General features: G+C 40.5%; 1 protein-coding gene across 2 annotated transcripts in view; it reads left to right on the forward strand.

Annotated features, from left to right (window-relative positions):
• glra4a (glycine receptor, alpha 4a) overlaps positions 1–19,292 on the forward strand; it is a 46,638-nt gene that overhangs the window by 23,186 nt on the left and 4,160 nt on the right. The window contains exons 2-9 of one of the 2 annotated variants that reach the window (XM_082550316.1): positions 2,145–2,269; positions 3,157–3,224; positions 4,383–4,606; positions 9,561–9,643; positions 13,913–14,050; positions 14,301–14,515; positions 15,831–15,980; positions 18,200–18,310. In XM_082550316.1, the coding sequence (XP_082406442.1) occupies positions 2,145–2,269; positions 3,157–3,224; positions 4,383–4,606; positions 9,561–9,643; positions 13,913–14,050; positions 14,301–14,515; positions 15,831–15,980; positions 18,200–18,310 (1,114 nt within the window). The remainder of the gene's footprint in view (positions 1–2,144; positions 2,270–3,156; positions 3,225–4,382; positions 4,607–9,560; positions 9,644–13,912; positions 14,051–14,300; positions 14,516–15,830; positions 15,981–18,199; positions 18,311–19,292) is intronic. The other variant, XM_082550317.1, reaches the window with a different exon arrangement.

Here is a 19,292-nt window from a genome sequence, read left to right on the forward strand (position 1 = left end):
TGTTACATCAGTGTTACTAGAGGGGAAGGAGTGCGTGGAGTGAGGGGAGTTATGGGACCAGTGAGAGTCGAGCTTTCACAAAAGACTGATATGTGCACGTCTCTATGATGAAAGCAAAAGAAGGGCTCCAGTGATAAGGCTTGTATGTTCATGGGCATGTTGTTTTGGTTGTCAGTGAATCCATCTAACCTCACCATGTATGCAAGGCAACAAGCTCGCTTTACTTGTGGTACAGACACTGGTAAAATCAATGAGCACAGTAACAGTAAAACTAGAGTTACAGAGGTATAGATGAGCTGTCAGATTAGTTGCACTGTACCAGAAGTACTGTGGGCAAGCACAACACAATATTCAGTCTAAAAAGTTTAAAAAATATATACAAAGCTTGCTAGTAAAACTATCACAGAAGTGATAATCAAATTGTAAGTGTTGGTCTTTGAATAACAACAGCAAGTTGAGTACATTTGAATGAATTCATTAAAAAATAAAGCTGAAGATGCTTGCTTGGAAAAATGGTGAACACTGCTTAACCGTTAAGTCCACTTTTTAAGCACTCGGACTTTCTAACATTCACACACAAAGTCACACTCCGATAGATGCATCGATCACAGACCTTCCAATTGGTAGGCAATACGCTTTAGTATCGGAGCCATAGTCACAGGTTTTGGAACAACAAGGAGTTCTTCTTTCAGTAACTAAATCTACACACAGTGATACATAAACATGTCTGTCTTGTCACAGTAATAGATGGCAGAGCTAGATTATACGTTTAGCTCAAATCAGCGTCCTTATTTAAATCAAAGTGGACTGATGACAAAAAGCTTTTCCATTAAAGAAGCACCAGAAGTGAATGTTTGCCCCATTAATGACTCTGATCATCTAAAACCGAATGAGAGGATGTAAAATTAAAGCAGTTCAAAGAACAAAACAAACGTGATGCATTCTTTTACCCCTACACACACTGCAACAGGAATAAGAGGAAGTGACTGTAGTAATTACCGTGCAGGCTATTTTCAGGTACAGTTGGTGTCCATCAGAACTGAGAATTACAGAGGCAAAATGTCACCATATGGAAATGAATATATCAGTCTGCGAAGGAATTTCAATTTTTAAAAAAATCTGTTGAGTAATATAAAATAAGTAATGGCACAAGTGTATAAATTGAGTCACAAATTGGACTTCTTGCATGCAGTAAACGCTAAACTGGCGTTTCCTAATTCCTAATTAAATTCCTAATTGTAGTCTGTGCTATTGCAAATAATGCATATCTTAGGACCAACTCGGCTTCACACATGTTTAAAAAATATTGTCCCCAAAGTCACCCTGTAAACTATGAACTGCCCATGCAGTTTTTGTGACTCTAAAGCAAAGAGCATAAGATTGGTAAATCAGACTGGTTCCAGACTTAATCAGGAAAACACAGGGTATCAGCAATACTGTGCCTTCCCAGGGACTGAACCTGCCATCTGTACGTAGCTTTAGATCTTGACAGAATCATGAACTGTTAACAGTTGTATCAAATTCATGGGGTGCAATATGCTGCGCTGCAGCCAGAGCCAAACAGAAGTCAAATCCAATGTGTCCTGTTCTTTGTGTGTTCCTTAAGATATCCCTCTTTGTTACCCTTCTTCTTTTTCCTTTCACTCCAGGCTGTTGGTTATTCTTGTCAGTGGCTGCCCGAGCCTTACTGGAGCTCGTATCAACTCCTTCCTCTCCCCAGTGTGACATTCATAGCATTACAATTGAGCCATCAATCTGTCAAGCTTTACCCCTGCTAAGCCGCAAGCAGTGGGAGGCACAGAGGAGGGACAAGTTTACCTCTGCTTCTGTTTTGCTTCTCAGTAGTTAGGGTCTAACAACTTCAATAAGTCTTAGTCATGATGGGAAATAGATAAGCTTTTAGTTGCCAGCTGAGGCAAGCCATTCAGTTATCATTTTTCACCCTCATTTCGCATCTACTGCTGTGTTTTGTGCTGATGACTGACTTGCTGGCTTCATTTATTTTTTTTTCTTTGCCCACAACCCCCACTGCTACCTCTCAGACATGAATGCACTCCTTCACTACCGTTTTTCATATCCTCTCTCTTCTCTTTCTCTTTGTATTTGTTGCTCCCATCTTTGCCTCTCCTCCTGGGTAATGTCAGACTGAGCTCCTGTAAGGAGGAGATAAAGCACCCCAGCAGACAAGAGCTTTCACCTTCTGACTTCCTGGACAAACTCATGGGGAAAACATCAGGATATGATGCACGGATCAGACCCAACTTCAAAGGTACAGCGTACGCCATGGCAGACCGTCGCAGTAGCCCTCAAGAAAATCCTAGAGAAAGTACAAGCATTAGAAAACAAAGCAAACAGTAGTGAGTCTGTGCTGTGAAAGCTAAACAACTCGCCAAGCTCATGTGCATTTGCCGTGTATGTGTCTTCACCAAAACTGTAGGAAAATTCTAACATTTAAAGCTGTTCGTATGCTTTATGCTATGAGATACCCAACCGCTGTAATTTTGTCTCAGTACGACATTACTTCCAAAAACCAAAATTCTGTTACATACAAAATATATGTGCAAAACTGCTACCTGGATTTTCTAGAGAAGAAACAGTTTGAACCACCCACAAGTCACCAGGAGAGGATATGGGTAGATGGTGTGCATACAAAGCACCTGAGAGTAAGGTTCTCATGTGTGTCCTCCACACATTGAACACAGCTCCACAGTGTCAGGGTTTAAGCAACAAAATATTTTTCTTAATGTTGTACCTCTGTGGTGTACTTGTTAGTGGAGTGTGTGACTCTATAAAACATCCTCCCTGAGTTATGTAATGTAGACAGGCCTGAGCACTATTTTGTTTTCTCAGACGCCTGACTATATTTGTTCCTCCTGTCATTATCTTTGTGCCCAGACTTTTACATGAAGCTTTTAAGCTGTCGTTACACTGACAGTGAGAGGAATAGCAGGAACTCCAACTTCAGAACTGGAATTAGCATTGCATGCATTGCAATAACATTTTTAAGTCACAGTCACTGTAAGCAGATGAAAAGTAGTGGTACAATGGATACATTTTCTATAGCCTTAGAAGGTGCAAAGACAAATATTCACAGTGGTGCTTTTTCATAAATCGCAGGGACAAGTGTGCATCTATGTTCTTATCTCTTTTCCCCAGGTCCGCCTGTGAACGTCACCTGTAATATTTTTATCAACAGCTTTGGTTCAATCACAGAAACGACCATGGTAAGAAGAGCATGTACAAATATTACACATTTCTTAAAAATGTAAGTTTTGCTTTTTCTTCGTAGCCCAGAAAATTAAATATTGTAAATACTCTTTGACATGATTATAGCAGCAGATTATGGTACAGTTGTATCTCTCTGCATGATTAATAATAAAAAATACTTTTCATTTTCCTTTTCTAACTTATTGGTTTCTAATCCTTTAAGTGCTGAAGCAATTTCTGTTTCCTGGAGCATAACAGTGCAACCTTCAGAGACCATTGGGGTCACTGACATGCTGATAATGAACTGTCCACTCTGCAATTAAAATGAAAAATTGAGAAAATGAAAGAAAAGGGAGAAGGGTGAAAGGACAGGAAAAATGGCTCCCCTTACGTCTGCATTAACACTACAGTAAAGCAGTGAAGTGTTTAAGGGTATCCGGGGGACTTCCAGAGCTCCAAAGCTACAGTCAGGTTAACCCAGAAAACATTAATATTTTAACTGCAGGACTTTTCTTATTTTTTTTAAATAAATAAAAGAAAAAACCTTAATAACTGCAATTGGCCACAGAGAAATTATGAATTAATTGTACTGATTAGATTTCTAATTTAATTACTTATGTCTTCTGGCTGCAGGCCAGGCTGTGTTTGGTGTATTTCCTTAGCCTGGCCTTCATTATCAGCTCTCAGCGCAGTCTTTTCTTTTCTTTTTTTACTAAACCTGACAAATATAATGCAGCAAACAAAGATGAATTATCTGCAGTGACCTTAGCGCTTGCTCTTTCTTGTTAGGTGTGATATGAATATTTTTCAGATTTTCCATTTATTTGCTCAGTCTCCAGGGTTTTCACACATTTCACATTTCTCAAATGAAAGGATGTTCATTAAAGTGTGTTATTCTCATCATGAGGAAATATAAAGTAGAAAAATTATATAGCTCGAATTAATGTTGTATAAAGTCGTACTCCATCCCAAGAGAATAACTTTCATGATATTTCTGTCTGGCTTTGAGAAGTTTAGCTTCAATTCAAAATAAGAACGGACAAACAGTGACCCGTATCAGACTGGTCCCAGAACTTCTCAAACTACAGCAGAACAATCCACTTCTGAGTTTTCCATCTAACGGCAACCTCCACTGATGGTATATTTTCCATTAACTACCCTGCGTTCTTCCACAGGACTACAGGCTCAATGTATTTCTACGGCAAAAATGGAATGACCCTCGTCTGGCATACAGCGAATACCCCGATGACTCCCTTGATCTGGATCCATCCATGTTGGACTCTATCTGGAAACCTGATTTATTCTTCGCAAACGAGAAAGGAGCCAATTTCCATGAGGTCACTACTGATAACAAGCTGCTACGGATTTTCCAAGATGGCAGCGTTCTTTACAGTATCAGGTAACTAAAGATTATATTTCTAGAACAGCAGGACCACTGGTACTGGGTTATCTAGTTATATGTTTAGAAAACACTTCAATTTATTTTTTAACAACATGAATTTATTGAATTTCAGTCTCTAGTAGGTTTGGATTTGTGAGTGAGAGTCTGACCTGTAGAATTTTTTTTGCCCATTTCTAACCATAAACCCCCTAAAGAGGGAATTATTCATGTGTGAAGTCCATTTAATTCTATTCAGTTTGAGCTTGAGACTTTCTATTTTACTTCAGATTTTGTTCTGTCCTCTTTAGGCTTTATATACAACATTACTGTACATACAATATTTTCCAAACCAAATTCAGAAAGTGTTGAAATGCTGTGTAAAATGTAAATGAAAAGAAAATGTATTGATTTGCAAATCTCATAAACCCATATTTTATTCACAGTAAAGAACATGGTAAACATATCAAATGTTTAAAGTGAGAAAATGTACTATTTAAAGAAAAGTGTAGCTCATTTTAAATTTTTTGGCAGCAGCACATCTCAGAGGTGAGACAGGGTCATGTCATGCAGATTCTTGGACTCTTTTTCTTGATATTATGTGCTGTAGATGATTAGATATTTGCAGCCTTCACAATTTTACGCAGAGAAACATTATTCTGAAATTGTAGAGAATTTGTAGACTCAGTCTTTTGCAGATTGGTGGACTGAAACTGTTTCTTAGATTCAGTTCAAACACTGAATAGGTTTTCTTTGCGCTGCTGTGACAAAGATCTGGGATTATGAGTTTGGAAAATTGTTGTATTTTCTTTTGGTTTACATTTTAAACAGCGTCTTTTTTTCTTTTTTTAATCGAGGCATTAAACTCAAACTATGTATATGCATCAGTAGGGCTGTTCGATATAACGATATATATCGGATGACGATATAAAAATGTCTATAGTTTCATTTTACGCTATCGTTTGTTTCGTGGTGTCGCAAAATAAACTGTTTATGGCAATATTTTTTTCATGGTTTCGATGGTCACTGTAGTGGCTATATTAATTTCTTAAACTTCTCTCTTTCTCTTATATTTAATATAACCACACTACAGACGGACAAGCGCTTGTTTTTATGCGTTGTCGTTAGCAACAACGACGGTAACACCATCGCGTGTCCGCTTGTTTATGTTCCACATAAACCTTTCACAATAAAGTTCAAGATCCTGTTGAGACTTTTCAAAATAAACTGAATCACATAAAAGAGTATGCAGAGTATTTACAGATGAGAAGTAAAAAAGAGCCGCCAGGTGCTAAAAAATAAACCTTAGACTCAAAGGTCAGAACAGGCTTTCCCCCGCAGCACGCCGTGTAATAAATACTCACAAAGAAAATGGCGGCCGTTACAACTTATGTCTAAAAATGTATCGTTTCATGCATCGGTTAAAACACTCGACTCCAGCTACACGACGCCCAGCTGAGAACACTTCACGCAAGTCGAGCTGCCCGAGATTCACGGAATTTATAGAAAATGTTACATTTTTGTGATTTACATCGTTATCGGATGATGGAATTCTTATATCGGGATATGAGATTTTGGTCATATCGCACAGCCCTATGCATCAGCAAATCGTTACTCAACTTGGGCACTCCATTTCTGCTAAATTCAGTGAAGATGCCCCCCCCCCCCCCCAAAAAAAAAAAAATTGCTCCCCAGTCTGGTGCTAGCAGAGAAATGGAAAATAAATCCCACTCAAACATGACTTCTTAACTAAAATATAGCAGATTGCTGAAATGCCAGTTACTCATCTTACTGCATCTTTCCACCCAACCAGTGCATGTCTATGCGCACTGGAGGTCACCAAACTATTAATAGGGTGCAAACATGTCAAGTGGCAAGTGTGTGACGGAGTCTTTGATGCGATTTTGTTTAATGACGCTCTGCGCCAGATGGGAAATTTGCAGCCGACTTAATAAACGATTGCACGGGAGGAGTAGATGTAGTTTTACTCCGTGCTCGTGTGTCCAGAGTTCCCATTTTAAAGCTTTAAACATGTTTGTAATTAAAACGCTGATAAAATGTACACAATAGAAAACAATTTAATCACAAAAGTCTGTTCGCGTTAAGTTATGTTGTGCAGTGATATTTATGTTTATATGTTTTGTTGTTGATTTTCCCTTGTATGGACCTATACAAGGCTGCGTCCTACAACGTGCGCAGCGCGCAGCGCGGTCCGAAAGGCAAAGCGGAGCTACGGGGAAAAACTAGAGTCACAGCTACGACAGTGCGACTCTAGGAGCCTGTGGAAAGGACTGCGGACTATAACGGACTATAAACGACCAGCTTCTTCAATGATGAATGCAGATGCTTCACTGGCTGATGAGCTGAACACGTTTTATGCTCGCTTCGACGCCGCAGCAATTAAAACAACAAACGGCTGCGCGCGCTCGGAGTGCACCAGTGAAGAAAATGCATTCGTCATCACAGAGCATGCCGTGAGGAACACCTTCAGGAGGGTGAACACCAGGAAGGCAGCAGGACCAGATGCAATCCCTGGCCGGGTCCTTAGAGCCTGCGCTGATCAACTAGCACCGGTGTTCACGGAGATCTTCAACCTCTCCCTGGCCCAAGCTGTGGTTCCCACGTGCTTCAAACGGTCCATTATTGTCCCTGTTCCAAAGAAACAACAGCCCGCTTGCCACAATGACTACCGTCCAGTAGCACTGACTTCAATTGTGATGAAGTGTTTTGAAAGACTGATGAGAGATCACATCACTTCTTCACTTCCTGCCACCATCGACTCACTTCAGTTTGCTTACCAGACTAATCGTTCCACAGACGATGCCATATCTCACCTGCTCCACACATCCCTGAGTCACCTGGACACTGGCAGAGGGAATTATGTTAGGATGCTGTTCGTGGACTACAGTTCAGCATTCAACACAATAATTCCCTCTAAGCTTTTCACCAAGTTGACGGATCTAGGACTCAGCTCATCACTGTGTCAGTGGATCCTCAACTTCCTCACAGACAGACCCCAATCAGTGAGGGTAGGAAAACAAGTCTCCCCCTCCATCTCACTCAGCACTGGAGTGCCTCAGGGCTGTGTTTTAAGCCCCCTGCTGTACTCACTGTACACTTATGACTGTGTAGCCACATCCGACACCACCTCCATTGTCAAGTTTGCTGACGACACTGCTGTTGTGGGCCTGATCTCCGACAACATCGAGACGGCCTACCTGGAGGAGATTAGGAACCTGGAGACCTGGTGCCAGGAGAATAACCTCCTCCTAAACATCAGCAAGACTAAGGAGCTGATCGTGGACTTCACTACAAAGCAGGCGAGGAATTACAAACCCCTCATCATCAGTGGCACGCCAGTGGAGAGAGTGGACAGTTTCCGATACCTGGGTGTCCACATCACTCAGGACCTGTCATGGTCCTGTCACATCAACACCCTGGTTAAGAAAGCCCGTCAGCGTCTCTTCTTCCTCAGAAGACTTAGAGACTTCCATCTGCCACTGAAGGTGCTCAAGAACTTCTACTCCTGCACCATCGAGAGCGTCCTGACGTCAAACATCTGCACCTGGTTTGGGAACAGCACCAAGCAGGACAGACGAGATCTGCAAAGGGTGGTGCGCTCGGCAGAACGCATCATTCAATCAGAGCTCCCTGACCTGCTGTCCATCTACACCAAGCGGTGCAAGTCCAAAGCTAGGAAGATTATGATGGACCTCTCCCATCCCAACAATGGACTCTTCTCACTGTTGAGGTCTGGGAAGCGCTTCCGCTCCCTTAAGGCCAAAACAGAGAGAATGAGGAGGAGCTTCTTCCCCCAGGCTATTCGGGGCCTGAACCAGGTGTAGGACTGGACTCTCCCAAACACGTCACTATAAGACTGGACTCTCACACACATCACCACACGCACCACCACACATTTCCTATAATCCTATAATTCCTATAATTTATAATCCTTATCTTTATAATCTCTTCTGCTATTTGCACATTCTTTACTGTAAATTCCTAAATTAATTTGTAAATTTTTGTAGTAAATTGTAAATATTGTAAAACTTTTCTTCTGTCATTTAATGGTCGGGCATTGTACAGCTACAAGCATTTCACCCCCATGTCATACTGTGTATGGCTGTGTGTGTGTGACAAATAAAATTTGAATTTGAATTTGAATTTGAATCATGAAATTACTATTTTACTGAGAAGAAAAACTTCTTTAGGAAGAGGGAGAGGCATAAACATTGACATCATCCATTGAAAACAGACTCACAGTATTGCAAATACAGATAATCACCTCCTCATTCCACTGATTTACTGCATCTCTTAGGTTTGCTTGCAAACTATGTTCGGTAATTATGCATCAAACATCTTTGTTCCCTCTAAGTGCATGACACAATTTAGGCAGCGAGTCAACCAGTGGAGTATTTGTAGTTTGTTCTTCTGCTGGTGAAAGAGATATTGTCATCATAACACAGTTGCAAATGGGTGTCTGAGTGTATATTGCTGCCGGCTCTTGTCTCGCCTCTGGGCAATGCATTACAGCAGGTAATTACAGAGCTTTCCTCCAGACAGACTCCCAAATAGCTCTCTCTCTCTTCTCTAAGAATCCTTGAAGGCTTAATGCATCAAAACAACAAATAAAAGTCGGGATGCCTGCACCAATTACTTCTCTATTACTGTGGTGAGTGAGTGAGTGAGTGAGCGATCAAATGGCAGACAAATCCAAGCTGTTTTCCAATCTACTCTTTTTGAAAAAAAGATCCCTGTTTATTATTTTTATTTATTCGATTACTTTTTATTGAACATTTTCATACAGACTCATAAATTGCAAAACAAAGCAGCCGACGCTGATAAAGCCACTTTTTAAAAATGTTGTAATCGATCGTTTCTTCTTATGCTTCGTGTCTTTTCCTCGAGCTCTGTCGTGCCCTCTGACATCTTCTACGTCCTATTTCTCTTTTCCAATCTGTTTTTTCTATCTCAGGCTGACTCTTACCCTGTCTTGCCCTATGGATTTGAAGAATTTCCCAATGGACATTCAGACCTGTACCATGCAGCTTGAAAGCTGTGAGTTTTCATTTCCTCCTCTTCCTTTTGTTTCACTTCTCTTTTATCCTCCTTTGGTTTCTTATTTTCTGCAGGTTTGTGTGAGCATGACGTTTTGTAATTGCTTCATATGTTTGTCCATGTTTCTAATCGATATTGCTAATATGATTGTTACTCAAGCTGGTGTTGACCATTGTCCGTACTATTTCACAGAAGGAGCAATTGTCCACATATTGCTTAACAGCAGTAACGGACATTAAATATTTATTAAACTACGACTGCAAAGGTGAAACTGTAAGCGCTCTACCAGCTTGATTGAGAAAGATGCTAATGTGCAAGCATATGTGTGCGAAATAGGTTCCTCAAGCTGGGTGCAGTCTTGCAGTCAAGGATCCAATTGTACTTAATCCATCCACAATCTGATATTGCCGTGTTGTTCCTATATCACCATAATTAATGTTGCTTCCTGGACACTGTTACAACTGACCGGTCATGTTGCTGTGATGTCATAGCTTTGTACTTTCTAGAAGTTTATCTTAAGGGTTTTCAAATAGCAAAACATCTAACAGTGCAAAAGGGTCTATATTAACCCAAACCATAACCAGCATTTGTAGAATTAGTATAAGAACCACTGTCTCGTGGGTAAAAATCCTGTGACAGTGATCAAAAGTCACGCTATGTTGTATAGACCGATGTTTGCTTTTTTTTGTCCTGTAGATTAGGATGTGGGGAACTTTACACTATCAGGTAAAGCTTTTCTATGAAATACAATTGCTTTTACCGAAAACAGCCTCATTCTTGTTCCCGTTTTAAGAGCAAACATGCCATTTCAAAACCTTTTAAGCTGTGGAAGTTAGGCAACTATAGAGGCAGATGTTGACTGACATTACGTCAACAACAGTAGTATTTTTATCCACTTGGTGAAGCTAACTATATTAGTCAGTTACTGAAAATTGGTGCTGCTACTGATAGCAGCTGTCATTTTATACCACAAGGTGTCAATTAAGTTGGTTTGGGCATCTAGTTAGGATCCCTCCTAGGCATCTTTTTTTTTTTTTTGGGAGGGGGGGGGGGATTTTTCTGCTTACATCTGCTGAGTGAAGACCCCTGTGTAAGGCCTGAAACTCAAAGGAGTATATCGTATCTGGCCTGGGAATATCTGAGGATCCCCCGGGAGGAACTGAAAACTTTGCTGGGCAAAGGGACGAGTGGAAAACCCCAGCTATGTTGCTGCTGCAATCTCAGAGAAGGGAAAAATAAAATGAACTTTTCCCCCCTTGAATCATTCACATTTTCTTACATGAAACATGGCAGAATTGTCAGGTTCTTACACTTTGTTTCTGTCTTTAGTCTGACACTGTCTCCACTCCTGAACATTTCAGTGGGAGAGAGGATTTGATTTTCCCCTAATCACTCTTTAGAGACTAACCTCTTTGTCTGAAGCTATCACAATTTTAGGTTGACACTGAAGTGCAGTCGTGCAAACATATTGGTTTTGCAGAGCAGACCAAAGCAAAATCAAACTGCGATGTTACCCCTTGTATAGAATGCATACCATCTATGTAAAATACTCTCGAGGGGATCATGTCAATTTCAGCAGCACAAATGCAAAACAGACTGATTCCTCATTTGCACAGCTTGACAACTGCTTGGCATCAGCATTGATGCCGCCAGTGACACTGGCTAATCTTTAGTCCTGTTTTTTGGTGCTCATTGGACTGAATGTTTGACAGAGAAGCTACTTTTTCACGTCACAGTGCCAGACAAATCAGTCAGCTCAGTGGAGTGGACAGTTTCAAAGGTTTGGACCAAGGCACCACATTTTCTCCGCATTTATTAAAACCAGAGAGTTTGGAAAAAACGTAGAAAACATATTTGAAACCTATTAAAATGTTATGCACTGATAAAACCGAGTAGGAAGAGTATTCTCCTCTCTCAGACTTCCTTTGCCTTTAGCAGAGATAGTATCTGCCCTCATGAAACCAATTTCCAGGATATAAATAATAAAACTTTAATTTTGTGTCCCTTTTATTATATGTGACCCACCCTCTGTGCCTAGGGGTGACCCAATTTCCCTTCACAGGGACAAAAGAATTCAACTTTGGCAAAGGGTGAAATAGACAGAGCCTTCCAAAGATTCAGCTTTTATCCAAATAAGTTTAGTTTAAAGTTTTAACCGCTATCTGGATTTGTACCTGACTCGGTAATAATCAAGAAGCAGAGGGACAAGCTGAGTTTGTTTTTTTTTTTAATCTAATAAAATATAAAGACATTTCACCCTTCAGAAGTGCAAGAAGAGGAGACGCTCGGGTAAACAGATGTGTGCCTGATGTGGCAGTGTCTGTCTATATGTGCGTGCGTGTATGTGTGTTAGTTCTGGGGGTTACTGTATCACATCACACTGCCATTAGAGGAGAGGTAATCATTTATGATTAAAGGCCTACTGAGGATGCTGCTAGTGTACACCACCCAAGGGTGCGATCACCTTGGCTTGAGCTTAATGTTAAGAGGACATTATGGGTTTTGCTGTCACTACTAGAGCTCTCGCAACACCATCTGCTCAGCATGAGAGCGTGAGAGAGGAGAATAATGGGGGAGGAGTTTATCTTCTGAGGTTTAGAGAGCCAAGGCCACGGGCTTATACAGATATATAAACAGAGCCAACCATAGGATTCTGCCTTATTCTGACACTTCAAAGCCTCATATATGCAGCTTATACTAGTTTGCTTTGCCACGAGCCATTAATGTTCAGTAACCCCAAATCTACTTGGAAGTTAGTCTATTAGTGAAAGACTAAAACAGGAAGTGTGAAGCATAACTGTAACTTTCATTAGGTGAAAGACTTTATAACATGAAAAAAGAGATGGCATGTGACTAATGCTCATTACTCTACCTTGCTGAGATATTCCAGACATGCTGGCTCATGAATTCCATTTTTATTGCACCTTGAAAGCTGTGTCGGTTGCGTTTTGACGTCTGTTGGCTCCGTCTGGCAGAGGAACAGAACAGGAAAGCATTGGTATTCCCCTTGGTTGTTGTAGCAGGATGTCTGAATGACAGTGACTTCTCCTTGTGAACGACAGAAGCGTGTTTTAGTGGTGGTGTTTTTCAGACTGGTGGTGTGGGATTGGATGTAACATCGTGAATAATTGATGTCTTTTGTAATTCAGGCCCTAAAGGGTCCCAGTAGACATCAGTATTATTTAGATGTGCGAGGAACTCCTTGCTGTTGTTGCATGCAGCATGCATTTTTAATACACCTGTAATCACGCAGCTGTGAGGAGTGTAACCCTTTTAAAAAATGATGCAAATCAACATGTGAATGTATTTGTTGTTGACTTATCCCAAGTGTTTACATCTAAGTGCTTCTCTAAACTGCGTGGCAGTCGTATTCTATGTTGTAGTTTGTGCGTTAATGGTGTGTTGGCACCAGTTTCTCAGAGTTTCTCAGGCAGATATGCTCCTCGTGTCGCCTCCTTAGTCTGTAACCTTCAAACAACCACAACAACACAACTGTTGCTGTGCAGTATGATGTGACCTTTACTGTGACAAACAGGATGGCAGAGGGTAGCTGGTAGCTGGACAGATGGGGAGAGGAGCATTACATCACCACAGCCTTGCAAGTTTCATTCTGCCTCTCTCAAAGTCTCATTAGCCAAGGTTTCTAATGTTTTCTCATGCACGGATTTTAGACCGTGGTAGCACGATCCCCTTGAAAAATTGGGTTAAGGAGGAGGAATAACGGCAGTGATAACAAGAATATTCAATAGCTGCTGAAGCAGGTTATCTGAGTTAAACAACACACAGACTTTTTTTTGTAAACTTCTGCACTTCTCGTCTCCGAACGACTAAATAATGTGCAGCCTTGTTTTTCACTACATCTTGTATTTTGTGAAGAGTGCTATCCATAACTCTGTAAAGTGCTGTTGTACTGGTGCAGTTTGGCAGATAGTCAGTGGTAACTTGGTATTTTTGTTATAGTTTTATGGAACTTTGTCTCTTTTTAGGTATTGCATGTTCAATACTGAGTGTGTGAAGTGACGTACATTAGCAGCTGCATGCATTTTTTTCAAAATATGCAGTAGTGTAGGAAAATGCATGATGTGAAAATAGTGGGGTATATATCAGCTAAATGCTTCAAATATCAGGGAGGGTGCAAGGGAAAAACACAGAAACAAGGAGGGATTTGTTTAGAACGAGTAGAAGAGACTAAGTTGTAATTGGAAGAGCACGTTTCTCACCATTTGTGTCTGTTCTCTCCTTTTTGTGCCCCTTGGTTTCCTTTCACAGTTGGTTACACGATGAATGACTTAATCTTTGAGTGGCTGTCTGAGAACCCCGTTCAGGTGGCCGATGATCTCACCCTCCCTCAGTTTGTGCTAAAAGAAGAGAAGGATTTGGGCTACTGCACTAAGCACTACAACACAGGTGCAATAAGTGTAACCACCAAGTTACCCATGTTATAAGACTTTTTTTGCATGTCGCAGTAAGCCACATCTTATTCCAGTACACCCTGCATAATTCTGATTGCATGAAGTCTAGTAGCCTTCAAGAAAAATGTCATTTTAAAAGACAAACTTGTTTCTTACTGTATTTATATTTCAGGTCATGACACAAAAACATGAAAAACAAGTAAAGCAAAACAGGCAGTCTTTTGTCTTATGCCATCTTTCTGCAGGTCAGTTCACCTGCATTGAGGTGAAGTTCCACCTGGAACGTCAGATGGGTTACTACTTAATCCAGATGTACATCCCTTCCCTTCTCATTGTTATCCTCTCATGGGTCTCTTTCTGGATAAACATGGATGCTGCACCAGCCAGAGTTGGTCTGGGCATCACCACAGTACTTACAATGACCACACAGAGCTCCGGCTCAAGAGCCTCTTTGCCCAAGGTGAGTCCTACACTACCATTTAGAAACCTACAGCCCTGGAAAATTGTTCAAATTCAGGTGAAGTTTAAAATAAACATCAGTCTGCTGGATTTAGCATGTTGCTTTTAAAATTAGAAGATCTGAGATGGAATAAATCACATCTAAAATGTCAGCAGAGTGCAAAGAAGTAACTTTTCTGCCACAGGACCTGAAATATTATCCTCGGAAACAAATGAACAGATTTTGAAACTAATAATATTCCCAGATTTGTCCAAAAACTTAAAGTATGAGAAGAAATAGGATTACATAACGCTATCAGCTCCAGAAAAAGGTAATTGACCAAGTGAAACATATGTAATAAATGGCATTGTGAACTGAGTGTGAAAATTGTACTCTTCTGACATTTTCAGACATAAAAGTAATGCAGGATTTACAAAAACCATTAACTTTGCTGATATTACCTGACAAGACAAATCAAATGTTTCATGAGATAGCAGCAGAGAATCAATGTCTGTAAAAGACGTTTTACGTGTAATTGGTTCTGTATGAGTATAGATTTAATGCGAAGACCTTGTGACTATCACAAGAAAAGCATCAGACACACTATGTCAGCCATTTCAGATCTATACACAACCTTAATCGGCACTTATCTATTTGATGACTGCAGTTTGTCCCAGATTTGAGCTGAATTAAACTGTGCATGTACTGAATTCCTGAGACACTTCAGTGAGAGTTTGACAGAAATCAGAATTTGTCGCATCCTGTTATAACTCCTACAAAGTTGTACTGGCTGTGCCCACCAAAGTGAAGTCAATGGAAATGAAAAAAAATCTTTATTTTGTCTTTATGTGGTAAATGGACTGACATCTATACCGCACATTTTTAGTCTTTTGACTATTCAAGCCACATTTACCTATTCACAATAACATTACAGCAGCTTATTCTGTGACGACCCGCTCCACCTCCTGAGCCACAGGGAGTCATTTAAAAGAAACTGTTTGTCAATCCCTCTCTGTTTTTCCTTGCTTCTCTGTATGTATCTGTAACAGTCAGTTAAATGCTGCTCAGTTGAGTGAGTGCCTGCTCGGTTGGTGCTGCTGATGTGGTGTGACATATCTTCTCTCATGAATGACACGGCCAGGGGACTCCCCAAGCCTTAGCTGTGACCTGCCTCATGGCTATGTGTCAACAGCCCACAACCCACTGACTCATTTGAATTCTAGGCCATCCCAAAGATGTATGTCATTATAGCCCAGAGCCTGTGAACAACCCACGAAATTATCCATCAGCCTTATTGATTGGCTATTGATTACACTGTGACCTTGTCCTTTTCCAGGTGTCTTATGTGAAGGCCATTGACATCTGGATGGCAGTGTGCCTTTTGTTTGTGTTTGCTGCCCTTCTGGAGTATGCAGCAGTTAACTTCGTCTCAAGGCAACACAAGGAGTTCATCAGGCTGAGGAAAAAGCAGCGGCAGCAGAGAATAGTAAGTGTAAATGATGCAAACACACACTGCTACCAGAAAGAAAAACATACACACTTGTATTCAGTGTCACAATCTAGTACAGGGGTGTCAAACTCAAACACACAGTGGGCCAAAATTCAAAACTGGGACAAAGTCGCGGGCTAACGTAAATATTTATTGAAATATATTTATTCCTCCAGATATGAGAATGAATCTTTTCTTATGGACTCAAACACGTTTTGCTGAAAAACTGAATATGGAACAAGCAAAGCTTAATACTAAACAATATATATTAGCTGTGTAATACCAGTAGGCCAGCTCTGATAGTAATTTGTTATGGCTTTGCGGGCCAAATGTAATTAGGCTGCGGGCCAAATTTGGCCCGCGGGCCAGAGTTTGACACCTATGATCTAGTAGATTCTGAAAAGCATGGATGAAGAAAGAAGACTTTCGAGTCCTCGTCATCCTATTTAGCAATGAATTTTGCCTCTTGTTGTTGTGCGATGCTGTAGATCCAGGAGCTGACAGCGTCAACACGCTACAGCTGGCTGTCACATTAAATAAGGAAGATCCAGTCTCTTCAGTTCAGCTCGTGAGCAGTGACCTGTTAGAAGATCTTGTGATCTTTTACCTCTGACACTACTTTTGATGCAAAGCAACAGGCTTCTTACCAACCTTGTGGCACTGAATTACTCTAAATTTGACTGTTATGACAGATATGAAAAGGCTATACCGATCAGTGTTGCCATCCAGTAACTACTGCAATTTCACAGAAATTCAGGTTCTTTCTTCGTCCTTGCTCTATTTTTTCATCAAATTTTGTGAAACTGGTCTCGGTAGTTTTTGAGTAATTTTCCTGAGCACAGCTAAGAGTTGACTTTTACCAACAATGTACAATATAAGAATATCATCTATTTTTTTTTAACACTAAAACAAACCTATTCCAACAGGTAGACATGTAAATGACCTATGGGCACTTTCCAATAAGCCAACCAGCCTGCAGGTACACTCTAAATGTCAGTGAAACACTGAACTCCATGTATTCATAATTTTCTATTACACAATAAAGTTTGCAGCTATAGTTGGTAAGTTGCTATTAAAGGGGCACAAGCATGTTCACATTGTATGTGCAGAAGATAAATAGGCATAACTCCCATTATTAGGCTGTCCATTTGAATTAAAAGGGTAAAACTGTGATAGAGCATCTTAGCAACAACTTAGCAGTTTGGTTTGTTCTTATTAATAGTTTCTTATTTACCTGGAACGCTTGACTTTGTGTTTATTAATAGTGATCAGTCTAAAAGTTGCAACACCAACCCTCTGGAAAGTACGCCTCAGTAAGTGGTATCTTTTGGTTTTTGGTCCTGGCATATTCTTTCATCCAAAAATATATCTCCTAAACTGAATCCATATCCTGAATAGCAGTTGTTAGAGACAAGTAAGTTGACAAATAAAAGTCTTTAAAGAGTGGTAAGACAGAGATGTTTGTCTCAAGAGAAACAAACAGGACATTTTGAAAATCCCATTAAACACCTCCAAGTCTAGGCAGCCTCCTAGACCTGTGGCAGTGTTCCCTGTAAATGCAGGAGAGTCCAGCAGATTTGCAGGACAGCTTGCTTCCTGCACAGCAGAGAGAAAAGAGGAGAGATGGAGAATAATGGTCTGTAGAGAAAAGGACTTCCCCTGTTCACATCAGTTGGACAATTGCTCCCACAGAGGAGTTGGAGGGCACAAACTATACATCTGAGGGATATTGACGCCCGGCCCTGTAGTTGTAGCAGAGAGATGTTGCGAGTCTAAGGCAAACAAATCCCAGACTGACTGAGGCTTAATCAATGAGAGGCGAGATTTCAACCAGCTACTGTATACTGTGCATACCCACAGCGATCAAATGTGTAAAAATAAATACATGGATTTGTACTTCCATTTATAGTCTTTACAAAAATAACTTGAACCGGCTCCCTGAGGATTCTTTTTTTGTCTTCAAAGCCGTTTCTTTTCACTAACAGCTACACTCACAGTATGTCTTTAATTAAAAGCTAAGAACATCTACTTGAGTTTGTTATTTGGACCTAAAGTTTGTGTATATAATATGAACATGATTTTTTTAAATGTATCTCTAATACTCAAAACAAATCAAAAATATAAGGTAAATGCCTTCAAATCAAATTTTTTAATCATAAAAAATGAAATGGTCCGTAACTGCTATCTCTGTTTGTCTACCATCCTTTCCAATGGAGGTATCTGCTAGTCAGCCTGGGAGCGTTGAGTCGTTGCGAAAAGCCAGTGACATCCCTGGTAACAACTCAACCTACAGGAGTCTCAATCAGCACTGCAGCGCTTGCGCCAGGGTAAAAGGAGTAAAAAATCTAACCCTGTGTCAACCCTGACCTTCCCAACCCTATTTTTGTCCATGCATCCACTTTTTCAAATTGTTTAGAGCAACTTTCACCTTAAACGTGAATTCCTGACCTCTTTTCCTGAATTAAACCCAACTTGTGCTGATCTCATCTTGTTTCTATAGTCATGTCCCTTTGACCTTTAGCTGTGGAAATCTTTGCACTTTGCCCTTTATTCTTCCCCGGTGTGTAACCTGTTTTCAGGCTCCAGGTATTCTTTCCTTGTCGAAGGAGAAGCCATGCTGTTGTATTATATGTGGAATGTGGTTTAATAATGTCTTGCTGAACAAACTTCAACTACTTTCTGGATAAATATATCATCTGGGTGGTAGTACATCTTCTCTAAAACTTGAAATGTGTCATTCAATATGATTCCGCATTAATAGTGCCTTCACGGAGGAGGAAGCTATTAGATATGGACCCCAGTACAGTAACAGATGTAAACTTTTGAATTGTGTATTGATAACAAGCTGAAACCACGGCTTCATGATGTCCAGAGAATATTCGACTTTATTTGTCAGACCACAATGCAGTTATTCACTTTGCCTCATTTCAGTTTTGATTGAGCTTGGTCTGGTCTTGGTCAGGTGGTGGTCTGTCTGGGGCTAAAGCAACAGGTGCCGACATAATCCTAACCATGTAGAAATCTTGGCCAATCAGAAGTCTAGAAGCCTGGACGGGAAAGAGTAAACACATGAAGCATAGAAGCAGTCTTTGGTCTTTTCTAAATGGAGAGACAGTAACTGCGTGTGTATATGTAAGCGTGTAAAAGCTGCATATAGTAAGACAAACAGCAACAGTATGTAGTCTATTGTAGAAATTTATCTCGTGTACACAATTATGTGGCGCACAGGATGACGTCAAAAAAGGCGCACACCTTTGACGTTGCGTGAGTTTTCGAAACTCTCCGTCCTGGCAGGAGTTTTTAAAAATC

The sequence above is a fragment of the Aulonocara stuartgranti genome (genome assembly GCF_965226115.1).
Source record: "Aulonocara stuartgranti genome assembly, chromosome: 2".
Classification (NCBI taxonomy): domain Eukaryota; kingdom Metazoa; phylum Chordata; class Actinopteri; order Cichliformes; family Cichlidae; genus Aulonocara; species Aulonocara stuartgranti.